The 13,135-nt window shown below is 43.0% G+C and overlaps 1 protein-coding gene across 1 annotated transcript; it reads left to right on the top strand.

The window, feature by feature from the left end:
• Nucleotides 1-7,165: 7,165 nt before the first annotated feature.
• LOC124041607 (myeloid-associated differentiation marker homolog) lies at nucleotides 7,166-12,394 on the top strand. Its single transcript, XM_046359375.1, has 2 exons — nucleotides 7,166-7,322; nucleotides 10,307-12,394. The coding sequence occupies exon 2, from the start codon at nucleotides 10,441-10,443 to the stop codon at nucleotides 11,320-11,322; it is 882 nt and encodes a 293-aa protein (XP_046215331.1). The 5' UTR covers nucleotides 7,166-7,322; nucleotides 10,307-10,440; the 3' UTR covers nucleotides 11,323-12,394.
• Nucleotides 12,395-13,135: the final 741 nt, after the last annotated feature.

Below are 13,135 nucleotides of genomic sequence, written 5' to 3'. Positions count from 1 at the left end.
ACGTCCGCTCCTATCCTCGTTACTCCTGACGTCACTAGACAATTTATTGTCGAGGTTGGCCTTCAGAGGTAGGCGTGGGAGCCATTCTATCCCAGCGCTTCCAGTCTGACGATAAGGTTCATCCTTGCGCTTATTTTTCTCATCGCCTGTCGCCATCTGAGCGCAACTATGATGTGGGTAACCGTGAACTGCTCGCCATCCGCTTAGCCCTAGGCGAATGGCGACAGTGGTTGGAGGGCGACCGTTCCTTTTGTCGTTTGGACAGACCATAAGAACCTTGAGTACATCCGTTCTGCCAAACGACTTAATGCCCGTCAAGCTCGTTGGGCGTTGTTTTTCGCTCGTTTCGAGTTTGTGATTTCTTACCGTCCGGGTAGCAAGAACACCAAGCCTGATGCCTTATCCCGTCTGTTTAGTTCTTCTGTGGCTTCTACTGATCTCGAGGGGATTCTTCCTTATGGGCGTGTTGTCGGGTTGACAGTCTGGGGAATTGAAAGACAGGTTAAGCAAGCACTCACGCACACTGCGTCGCCGCGCGCTTGTCCTAGTAACCTCCTTTTCGTCCCTGTTTCCACTCGTCTGGCTGTTCTTCAGTGGGCTCACTCTGCCAAGTTAGCTGGTCATCCCGGTGTTCGAGGCACTCTTGCGTCTATTCGCCAGCGCTTTTGGTGGCCGACTCAGGAGCGTGACACGCGCCGTTTCGTGGCTGCGTGTTCAGACTGCGCGCAGAAGAAGTCTGGTAATTTTTTTCTGCTTCTGCTCCTGGTCTTGCTGGGTCTCAGTCTGTTCCCTGCCATCGCATCTCTCCTGTTCTTGTCCCTGCCCTTGCTGTGTCTCAGTCTGTCCCTAGTTCTCATTTTTTTTTTAGAGTAGTACCCTAGTTTCCCTTTTTATCGTTTTTCGTTACGGTCCTGAGGAGAGGGTTGGGTTCTTTCTCGGGACGTGCTGGACCGTTTGATCTATGATTTCCTCCGTTGCTGCCAGTGTTCCTCCTCGAGAGCGCCAGGAGCGCTCGGTGAGTGGGGGTACTGTCATGTTTGTCATTTATTATCATGTCTTGTCCCTGTGCTCCCCATGCTATTCGTTTCCCTCTGCTGGTCTTATTTGGTTCTTTCCCTCCTATCCCTCTCTCTCCCCCTCCCTCTCTCACTCTCTCGCTCTCTCTTCTCTCTATCGTTCCGTTCCTGCTCCCAGCTGTTCCTATTCCCCTAATCATCATTTAGTCTTCCCACACCTGTTCCCGATCCTTTCCCCTGATTAGAGTCCCTATTTATTCCTTTGTGATCCGTTCCTGTGCCGTCGGTTCCTTGCATTGTATTCACCATGCTGTGATTGCGTTTCGCCCTGTCCTGTCGTGTTTTTTGCCGTGATTGTGTATCACCCTGTCCTGTCGTGTTTTGTGCCTTCTTCAGACGCTGCGTGTGAGCAGGTGTCTCAGTTGACTACGGCCTGCGCCTACCCGAAGCGACCTGCAGTCTGTGGCCGCTTCTCCAGTTGTTTTCCCCTCTACTATCTAGAGGATTTCAGTTATTCGGTTTTGAGCATTAATAAACTCTGTTTCTGTTAAGTCGCGTTTGGGTCCTCCTTCACCTGCATGACAGAGACAAAGGAGTTACTCTATCAGACATGGGAAGCTGCGCTCACGAAAATACAAAATCTTAAGCACTCTAATAACTGCTTATTTGGAAAAAGAGAATGCAATTTATGTATTTACGATTGAGCTGGCCTTGATCGTCGAAATCCTTTGGTCTCGGAGATGTTGGGTGTATGACTCTGGTTCAGTCACCAGAGATCACCATGTCCTTAGGTAGAAGTCGTGGTGATGGTAAGAATTGATACTTCGACATACCCTGTACAGTAGTTCTTAGAGTTGATCTCGTTAGAATGCTTCAGAGGTAGCCGGTGTTCTCTTCCTGGGCTACGTATGTTTTCAGCTGCAGACTGATAACGCGACATCTAGGATTTGCTTCTTCTGTAGTGATCGATAGCTTATAACCATTTTGCAACATTCGGCTTGTTCTGTAGATGTAACCATTTCAACGTGGGGATTAGCGTTCTCACATTCTCTGGTCTTGTCCTTTGGTGGAGTTGTAGTTTTAAACCATTTTTGCAGCATCTGGCTCACACCTTAGTCTGCTTGGTCTATAGAGTGGTAGATTTCTTAACCATTTGTAACGTATTCAGTTGGCGCTGCACGTAACTGGTCTAATATGTAAATTCTTCAGCAAGTCCTTTTAAACACTTGGGGAAAAAGGGTGTTCCATTATGTTTGGCATAATGTCTGTGCTGACGTGGGCTTAGTTACTGACTGGATAAACTTTACGTAAAAAAAAAAACCTTTTCTTATTTAGAAGACTTTAGTTACATTTCTATATTTTCAAAAGTATTCTGATACTTAATCATTCATTTTATACAACATTCAATCAGATGCAAACCACATCATTGAGAAGTGTAGACAGAGATACAGTTATGTGGTTATACTGTCTTTCATGATGTCGCAACATAAAAACAAATTTAACTTGAGGGTTATTTTAGTCTCCGCTGACCATTTCTAACAAATAGAAATATTGTTTAATTCTCAAATTTTGGGGATGCAGGAGATTTGGCAGGAGATGATCCTTTGTTCTACTTAGGTCTCTCCCTCCATACTGCTTGGCAAGGGAAGGTATTTATGACCATCATAAAACTGGGGGGGTCTTAAGACCTTAGCCTAGCCGGCACGCCCGATCTCCATCTCAGGACTGGAAAGTCATGATATTATCAATGCACAAGCACCTTTTTCCCCACTCCTATAAATGAAATAATAAGTCATACAAAAGTTTTACTGTGCATGAAGTTTCAAATGCATTTGTCATTACAAAATGTGTAATGTGATTTTAACGTTATTATTTTTTAGCACACAAAAACAGATTCAAATATTGAATCAGTTGTATTCCGCAAATGAAGTGGATGAGGATGCAGTTTTTGCAAGAGGGACGGAATCTGATTTGAATTGGAAGCCGTTTTCATGATACCAGTTCTCTCTCTGTGGGTCTAACCCCAAGAAGTTCTGGAAAACGGTTAAAGACCTGGAGAATAAACCCTCCTCCTCACAGCTGTCCATGTCCCTTAATGTTAATGATGTGGTTGTTACTGACAAGGAGCACATGGCTGGGCTCTTTAATCACCACTTCATTAAGTCAGGATTCCTATTTGACTCAGCCATGCCTCATTTCTCGTCCAACATTTCCTCATCTCCTACCCCTTCTAATGTGACTAGCCCCGATGCTCCTCCCTCTTCCCCTGCCCCGCTACAAAGTTTCTCCCTGCATGCAGTCACTGAGCCCGAGGTGCTAAAGGAACTCCTTAAACTAGACCCCCCAAAACCATCTGGGTCAGATGGTTTAGATCCTTTCTTCTTTAAGGTTGCAGCCCCTATCATCACCAAGCCTATCTCTGACCTTTTTAACCTGTCTCTCCTATCTGGGGAGGTTCCCATTGCTTGGAAGGCAGCCACAGTTTGTCCTTTATTTAAAGGCCAATTTCTATTTTTCTCATCCTGTCTCAGCCCCCCAGTAATTATGCTGTCAGTCTGTTATATCTGGAGTATTTATTCTGTCTTATCCGGTGTCTTGTGTGAATTTAAGTATGCTCCCTCTAATTCTCTCTTTCTTTCTTTTCTCTTGGAGGACCTGAGCCCTAGGACCATGCCTCAGGACTATCTGGCCTGATGACTCCTTGCTGTCCCCAGTCCACCTGCCACCTGGTCGCGCTGCTGCTCCAGTTTCAACTGTTCTGCCTGCGGCTATGTAACCCTGACCTGTTCACCGGACGTGCTACCTGTCCGAGACCTGCTGTTTTCTACTCTTTCTCTCTACCGCACCTGCTGTCTCTTACTCTGAATGATCGGCTATGAAAAGCCAACTGACATTTACTCCTGAGGTGCTGACCTGTTGCACCCTCTACAACCACAGTGATTATTATTATTTGACCCTGCTGGTCATATATGAGTGTTTGAACATCTTGGCCATGTACTGTTATAATCTCCACCTGGCACAGCCAGAAGAGAACTGGTCACCCCTCATAGCCTGGTTTCTTCTTAGGTTCCTGCCTTTCTAGGGAGTTTTTCTGTGCCTCTATCCCTGCATTGCTTGCTGTTTGGGGTTTTAGGCTGGGTTTCTGTACAGCACTTTGTGACATCGGCTGATGTAAAAAAGGGCTTTATGAATAAATTTGATTGATTGACTGGTTGATGCTTTTATATAAAACACTCTTAGGCCTCACTCCCCCCTATCTGGGATACCTACTGCAGCATTGATCCTCCACATTTGTATTTTATTTAACTAGTCAAGTCAGTTAAGAACAAATACGTATTTACAGTGATGGCCAAACCCTAACTCAGACGACGCTGGGCCAATTGTGCGCCGCCCTATGGAATTCCACATCACGGCCGGTTGTGATACAGGCTGGAATTGTACCAGGGTCTGTAGTGACACCTCCTGCACTGAGATGCAGTGCCTTAGACTGCTGCGCCACTCAGGAGCCCATATACAACACCCGTTCTGCCAGTCACATTCTGTTAAAGGTCCCCAAAGCACACACATCCCTGGGCCGCTCCTCTTTTCAGTTCGCTGTAGCTAGTGACTGGAACGAGCTGCAAAAAAACACTCAAACGGGACAGTTTTATCTCCATCCCTTCATTCAAAGACTCAATCATGGACACTCTTACTAACAGTTGTGGCTGCTTCGCATGATGTAATGTTGTCTCTACCTTCTTGCCTTTGTGCTGTTGTCTCTGCCCAGTAATGTTTGTACCATGTTTTGTGCAGCTACCATGTTGTGCTGCTGTCATGTTGTCTTGCTACCATGTTGTTGTCATGTGGTGTTGCGACCATGCTATGTTGTTGTTCTAAGTCTCTCTTTATGTAGTGTTGTGGGATTTCTCTTGTTGTGATGTGTGTTTTGTCCTACATCTTCTTCTTTTTTTATCCCAGTCCCCATCCCCACAGGAGGCCTTTTTCTATTTGGTAGGTCGTCATTGTAAATAAGAATTTGTTCTTAACTGACTTGCCTAGTTAAATTAAATATATATTTGAAATCCAAAGTTGAACTTGCCAGAGGCATTTCACTGCACTTGTGTGCCACGTGACAATAAAACTTTAAACTACATTAGTAGTATAGGGCTCAGGTGTTCTTGTGGGCTCGTGGACATAGTCCTTAGTTGCAAACAGGCACCAGTGTGTGTGTGAGAGAGAGTGTGTTGTGTGCGTGCTTGCATACTTGTGGTGCAGCATTGTAAAACTTCAGATGCCTTCAGTCTGTTTCTGAGAAACTAGTCATTAGGGGAGTAAATAAATAGTGGTTTCCATGGGAACTGTCTCTGTTTCTTAGCAACATATACAAATAATGTCAACGACAACAAAGAAGTACCTGCAAAATAATTTTTTGTAGCCATTGACTGATAACATATTGTTATAAGTTACAGATGTAATATTATACCATTTGAAGGACATTGCCTGCTATAAATATGAACCATTATGTTAAATGAAACTGTAATAACTAAATGACAATCAATTGAATTAATAAACCTGTAATTATTTTCATTAATTTACAGTGCCTTCAGAGAGTATTCATACCCCTTGACTTATTCCACATTTTGTTGGTACAGCCTAAATTCAAAATGGATTAAATAGACTTTGTTTCACCCATTTACACACAATACCCCATAATGACAAAGTGAAAACATGTATTTTGAAGTGTTTGCATATTTATTGACGATGAAATACAGAAATATCTAATTCAGCCTAAGTATTCACACCCCTGAGTCAATACATGTTAGAATCACCTTTGGCAGCGATTACAGCTGTGAGTCTTTCTGGGTAAGTCTCTAAGAACCTGGATTGTATAATATTTGCACATTATTCTTTTAAAAATTGTTCTAGCTCTATCAAGTTAGTTGTTCATTTCTAGACAGCCATTTTCAAGTCTTGCCATAAATTTTGAAGGATATTTAAGTCTAAACTGTAACTAGGCCACTCATGAACAATCAATGTCATCTCGGTAAGCAAATCCAGTGTATATTTGGCCTTGTCTTTTAGGTTATTGCTGAAAGGTGATTTTTTTTCTCCCAGTGTCTGCTGGAAAGTAGACTGAACCAAGTTTTCTTCCATGAATTTTGTCTATGCTTAGCTCTATTCTTTTTATTGTCATCCTAAAAAAATCCCCAGTCCCTGCTGATGACAAGCATACCCACAACATGATGCAGCCACCACCATGGTTGAAAATATGAAGATTGACACTCATCACACTCAGTGATGGGTTGTGTTGGATTTGCCCCAAACATAAGGACATAAAGTTTATTCCTTTGCCACATTTTAACAGGTTTACTTTAGTGCCTTATTACAAACAGGATGCATGTTTTGTAATAGTTTGTTTTCTGTACAGGCTTCCTTCTTTTCACTCTGTAGTTTGGGTTAGTATTGTGGAGTAACTACAATGTTGTTGATCCATCCTCAGTTTTCTATCACAGCCATTACACTCTTAACTGTTTAAGACCATGGGCCTCTTGGTAAAATCCCTGAGCGGTTTCCTTCCTCTCCAGCAAATGAGTTAGGTAGGACGCCTGTATCTTTCTAGTGATTGGTTGTATTTATACACCATCCAAAGTGTAATTAATAACTTCACCATGCTCAAAGGGATATTCAATGTCTGCTTTTTATTTGTTACTCATCTACCAAAAGGAGAACATGGATGTGGTTTATTTCTGCATGTTAAAAAAAGTAAAATAAGTAGCATATCTGGATGTCATTTATAGTAGATATATCTGTCAAGATGTATAATCCTGTAATATGATTCTGGCCCGCAATGCCAAAAGTATATTCTAATGTGGCCCTCCATGGAAAATGCCCAGGCCTTCTGTAACACAACATAATGTGGAAAATCTAAAGGTTTGTGAATACTTGCTGAAGGCACTGTGTATATCAGGTTGTTAATATAGTGATTATTCAGATACTGACCTATTGATGGAGGAGGCACAGATCCAGACTTCTAGAATTTGGCAACACACTTGTAGCCTACAGAAAACGTACAACCAATTCATCTTAGAAACTAGCCTACTTAGTCGAGTGCAATTTTGCGTGGAGGAGGGATGGGATGACGCGCAGTAGAAAGATGATGGCGACATTTGATACCTAATTTGGTTTGCACTGGGCGGGGAGCTGGGTGGATGTGCTTTTCTTACTATGACTAGGAAGAACGGACTAGGAGGGCTACGCTTGCAAACTCCCATTCGATTGGAGATCCTGAGAGAGAAGTGAGGATATTGCAGCCACAACGTAGCAAAGGTAATACATTTTGGTTACAGTGTTATATTTGAGATTGTGAAATATAGAGGTCTATTCGAGAGTTTTTTTGTTTGTTGTTTCTCAACACGATGACTACAAATTGTACAACCAGTTGAAACGTGTCCTAACTGCATGCCTTTTATAGTTTTAAACGTGTCCTAACTGCATTCCTTTTATAGTTTTAAACACGTCCTAACTGCATGCCTTTTATAGTTTTAAACGTGTCCTAACTGCATGCCTTTTATAGTTTTAAACGTGTCCTAACTGCATGCCTTTTACAGTTTTTGTTGTTTCTCTTTCAGAGTCAGCTTTCTACACTATGCAATTGAGACATCCCTTTTGCACATCAAATAGCCTAGAAGTATTTTGGACACAGGGATAGTCACGAAAATAACTTCTGCAGTGTTGTAAAACTGTTCTGCCATTTAAATGTCTTTTGCCTCATATGAATGACTTGATGGGGGGGATACACTCGTTTTGTTCTAACACTGAGAAACTCCAGGGCGCGGCACAATTGAGCGTCACACCCACCCCAGACTGTGGTTGTCAATGAGCAACCAGAATAACGGAAGAATAACAGTGGGCTACGGCTGTCAGAATAACAGGAAAGTAGTGAAACGATTTCAGATGAATATTTTGATTATAAGGGCTCTGGTAGTTTGTGGGAATGTGGGTGCAGGCGTTCCTATAGTACCTACTATTGATCAGAACACTTGTTATAAGACAAATATTTCCCCCTATATTGTTGCATCTGACCAGCTCACCTATGGAGCATGGTGAAACAATGTGAACATTTAGGACACGTTGGTTTTAACAATACAGTACATCATGGCCAAGGGTATTTCTGTGACATCCTCAGTGACTAAAATATCTCAATAGTATTCAGTATTCAGTGTCTCCTGTTTACATCACTGTATTGTGCCTCTATTTCGTTTTTTCTCCCTCTCTCCCTTTCTCCCTCCCTCCATTGTGGGATCATTAGCTGACAGACTAGAGTCCCTTGTGTCTATGCCCAGCAGTCTGGGAGCCTATGGCTCTTTATCTGGATTAAGGGTGAAATCGAGTTAACCATGTTGTGTCATGACAACGCTCTTGACCCCTGCCTCAAACAAACACTGAGCCTGCCCTCTTCACCCTCAAGCTTGTGTGTGTGTGACTGTGCAAAAGTATGCTATTGTATACTATTGTATATCCTGTTTCCCCTCCTGTCCAGGCTATGTGTGAGCCTATGAGCCTATTTTTAGCACCTCTCTAAAGGAAAGGCTGTCTTTTCCATGCCACCCCCTAAAAGGTGGCTTACCCATTTTCCTAACATGATTTCATAAGTACCAAGTAATGGCTGGGAGTGGATGGATTTTTCCATTACTTCCTCCCATAGGTTTATTTTAAGTGGTTTACGTGATTAGTGTTTCTCTCTGACAGAGAGACAGAAAAAGAGAGGGATACAGAAAGAGAGAGAGATTTATGAAGGTTAAAAGAGTCAAATATTTAAAAAAGAGAGATCGGGAGAGGGGACTTGGCACCTTTTGACTCAGTTAGCAGTTTGGCAGTAGTCTGCATAGCTGGGATAAATAAACGAGTCGGAAAATCTTACAAGAGGGAGGGTGCATGAGAGAGAGAGAGAGAGAGAGAGAGAGAGAGAGAGAGAATGAGAGAGGGAGGTGACTCACTGTTCTGCTATTCCTCTTCATCGTTGTGTTTAAAGTGTGCCTTTCTGAGATTAAGGCACAGGGATTTCCCCATTTTACTTACTTCAACTAGCCTGTTCTGCCTGACTGCTTTGGTCACTCTCACTTTGAGTTTGTCCATAGTTTAACATCTTTATTCATCTGTCTGTTTCCTCTATTTCTCTCTATCCATATCCCTTCCCTCTTGCTCCCACTCTCTGTCCCTTGCTGTTTGAACAAGACATTTTGTTAATGTAAACAGGTGTGTCTCTTTTAGTCCCTCCTACATTATGTAATCTGGGAGCATAGACTCTTTACCATTTGTGGAGGGGACTGGAGGAGAGAGTGGCTTGGGGGAGTGGGAGGGAGCAATAGTTACTCAGGCCTGTTGTGTCTCTGGATAATGAGACTGTTAGTGACCGATGACAGATTGGCTGTGAGTTTGGGTGGGGGTCTCTCAGCACCACGCCTGTCTGAAAAGCGGGGGTGGGGGGTAAAAGCATGTCCAGTGACACTGACTCACTGACTTTTAGAACAGGAATCCCTCAGCTGATGAAGCCTTCTCAGAGAATGAAAATGAAAAGAAGGAACCTATACTTTCACATCCTCTTAAACAGTTGAAGTCGGAAGGTTACATACACTTAGGTTGGAGTTATTAAAACTGATTTACCCATGATGTCAAGCAAAGAGGCACTGTAGGTCCTGAAATACATCCACAGGTACACCTCAAATTGACTCAAATGATGTCAATTAGCCTATCAGAAGCTTCTAAAGCCATGACATAATTTTCTGGAATTTTCCAAGCTGTTTAAAGGCACAGTCAAATTATTGTATGTAATCTTCTGACCCACTGGAATTGTGATACAGTGAATTATAAGTGAAATAATCTGTCTGTAAACAATTGTTGGAAAAATGACTTGTGTCATGCACAAAGTGGATGTCCTAACCGGCATTCCAAAACTATAGTTTGTTAACAAGAAAATTGTGGAGTGGTTGAAGTTTTAATGACACCAACCTAAGTGTATATCAACTTCTGACTTCAACTGTACATGATCTTTAAAATGCAAAATCCATGATTGAATTGATAAACTTTTGTGTATTGTCACCCACTATTATGTTACATTTACAAGAAGATATTGGAAAGAAAATATAACTGTTGCCCTCATGTCGTCAAATATGATACACCATTACGAATGTTTTATGAGAACCATAATGGAATCAAGACTTGCCATTTAGAACTTTATTGTTTTTATATGAATGCATTCTGTTAATTTGTTCTTTGTTACTGAAGCTGCTCTCAATTCTGTGTCTCCTTAGAAGATCCCTCTGCACCTGATGCACCAAGAACAGTAGTCCTACAGTATTCCACATAAATATCTCATCTCCAGCCTATTCAGCCTTTCACTTTAATCTAACCCATTCTAGTTGTCAAGCATCATCCATATCCCGTCATGCCGATAGTAGTGGTGCACTCCAACCCCCTGTTTTGGGTGCGTTTGTGTGCTTTGGTGTTCTCCTGTGTGGCCTTTGCTGTGACCGTCCATGGGGCCAACCTCTCCCATGGCACAGGGGACTGGTGTGTGTTCTGCTGGGCCTTCAGCTTCGCTGGGACCCTGCTGGTGCTGCTGGTGGAGCTGTTTGGCCTGCAGACCCGTGCCCCTGTCTCCTGGAAGAACTTCCCCATCACCTTTGCCTGCTACGCCTCCCTGCTCTGCCTCTCTGCCTCCATCATCTTCCCCCTCTACTTCCTCAAGGGCCAGACCTACCGCAGCGAGACTCAAAACTACCGCATTGTGGCCACCGTCTTCTCCTGCCTGGCAACCATCGCTTACATTTGTGAGGTGAGCATCAGCAAAGCCAGGCCAGGAGAGGTAGCAGGTTACATGGCCACCGCCCCGGGTCTGCTGAAGGTGTGTGAGACTTTTGTAGCCTGCGTCATCTTCGTCTTCATCAGCGACCCAGTGTCCTACGACTCACACAATGCACTGAGGTGGTGCCTGGCCGTCTTCTGCATCTGTTTCATCCTGTCAGCGGCCATTATAGTGCTGTGTATCTGTGAGTGCACCGGCTGCCTGCCCTTCCCCTTTGCCCGCTTCCTGTCCGCCTACGCCGTTCTGGCTGTCGCCATGTACCTCTCCGCCACCATCATCTGGCCCATTTTTAAGTTTGACAAGAAGCACGGGGGATCCTCCAGGCCCTATGGCTGTGGCAGATATGCAGGGCTGTGCGACTGGGACAGGCAGATGGCTGTGGCTGTGCTCACCGCAGTTAACCTTGTGCTCTACCTGGCAGACCTGATCTACTCTGCCCGACTGGTGTTTGTTACTGTGTAAGAGGAAGGAAGCGGGGGGTAGTTGGTTTGATTACAATGTAGAGAGAGGTTGAGGAGTAGAAATGAAGAGGTAACGAAATAAACTGCTTACTGTATTTTGCGTCATTTATATATCAATGTTCAGACAGAGGTCACCTACTCACCCAGAGAGGGACTATACATTGAGGGAATTGCTGTGGTATTTCATGCAAAGGAAAACATCCTTATACAATGATGGTGTTATGGACCCAAGAACTCAGATTAGATGGACCAGATCTTTTTATTTTTTTTTTTTATTTTTTTTATCTCTGATTATCTGACACACAAACACACACAGTGTTCCATAGACAGGATGGATTTATTGAGTATGTTGATGTTACTATAGTTCAATCTTAACTTTGAATGGTCTTTTAATAAGCATGGCTTTTTTAGAAATGATGAAATACTGTTAGTAGTAGATGTAATATTTAGTTTACAGAACAACTCAGATGTTAAGAAGTAACAACAACAAAAATGTCATTCAAACCCTTAAGTAATTCCTTGAACATGTGTACACTGCTCAAAAGTTTGAAAAAAATGAAAGTTTAGGAAGTTGTGTGTTAGCCTAGCTTTTTGGTGATTTTATATTCCTGTTTTCACATTTAAAAAAAATATATTTTCATATTCTGCCAAGCTGTTTGGTTAAGAGTTTATTGTATGTTGAAAGACTATATTCAAAAGGTAATGCGCATTTACTGTTTGACACTTGTTTGCTATAACTCATTCTCTGTCGGTGATGAGCTCTAAAAAAACAAACATCTTAGAATAAAAAAGAAAGTTGTTAGTTACATGTATTATCTTTAATCTGGCCCATTGGTTTGTACTACTGTGTCAGTCTGCTCTCGTGGATGAGAATGTCCACTTTGTCATAGAGAGGGAGATCTTTTCGCGGCATTGTCTTCGGCTCCACTTCCTGCTGTTACTGATACATGACATGTCCTTTTGTTTCGTTTTTTTTTTATTCCACTGTGCCTGTTAACAATGTGCCTACCACATCAGTGTTTTGGGAGAATATAATCCAGTGTTCAATAAAAGCCATGTGATATATTATTAAAGCCTGTGTGACAGTCACTTCTTGTGTCTGTAACTATTTAAAGCACCAAGAAACAGGTAAGGACTGAAAAACAATCATCTCTTGCCATTCAACCTCAGTTGTTTAACCATGACAGAATATGGCCATTTCTGAAAGCATGTTATGTGCACAAAGAATACTTATGCCCATTCCTGTGACTGAAAACTATAAGGAAGCAATATGTTTGGCGCCTTCTAGACTGGGATTGATGGATATCATTTCAACAAAATTCAATCTAAAGGTTAAAGGTAAGTTTCTATCAAAATCTATATAACTAAGGCCTCCCGGGTGGTGCAGTGGTCTAAGGCATTGCACCGCAGTGTTCCACCAGAGACTCTGGGTTCGAGCCCAGGCTCTGTTGCAGCTGGCCATGACTGGGAGGTCTGTGGGACGACGCACAATTGGCCTAGTGTGATCCAGGTTCGGGAGGGTTTGGCCGGTAGGGATATCCTTGTCTCATCGTGCACTAGCGACTCCTGTGGCGGGCCGGGCACATTGTACGCTGACCAGGTCACTAGGTGCATGGTGTTACCTCCGATACATTGGTGCTTCCGGGTTGGATGCGCACTGTGTTAAGAAGCATTGTGGCTTGGTTGGCTCTCGACCTCTGTCTCTCCCGAGCAGGAGTTGTAGCGATGAGACAAGATAGTAACTACTAACAATTGGGGAGAAAAAGTGGGGTACAATTCTAAAAAGATATATATAAATCTATAGAACTTTGAAA

Source organism: Oncorhynchus gorbuscha, linkage group LG08 (genome assembly GCF_021184085.1).
Source record: "Oncorhynchus gorbuscha isolate QuinsamMale2020 ecotype Even-year linkage group LG08, OgorEven_v1.0, whole genome shotgun sequence".
NCBI lineage: Eukaryota > Metazoa > Chordata > Actinopteri > Salmoniformes > Salmonidae > Oncorhynchus > Oncorhynchus gorbuscha.
The sequence above is the reverse complement of the archived record's forward strand: the minus strand, read 5'-3'. Positions and strand labels throughout refer to the sequence as shown.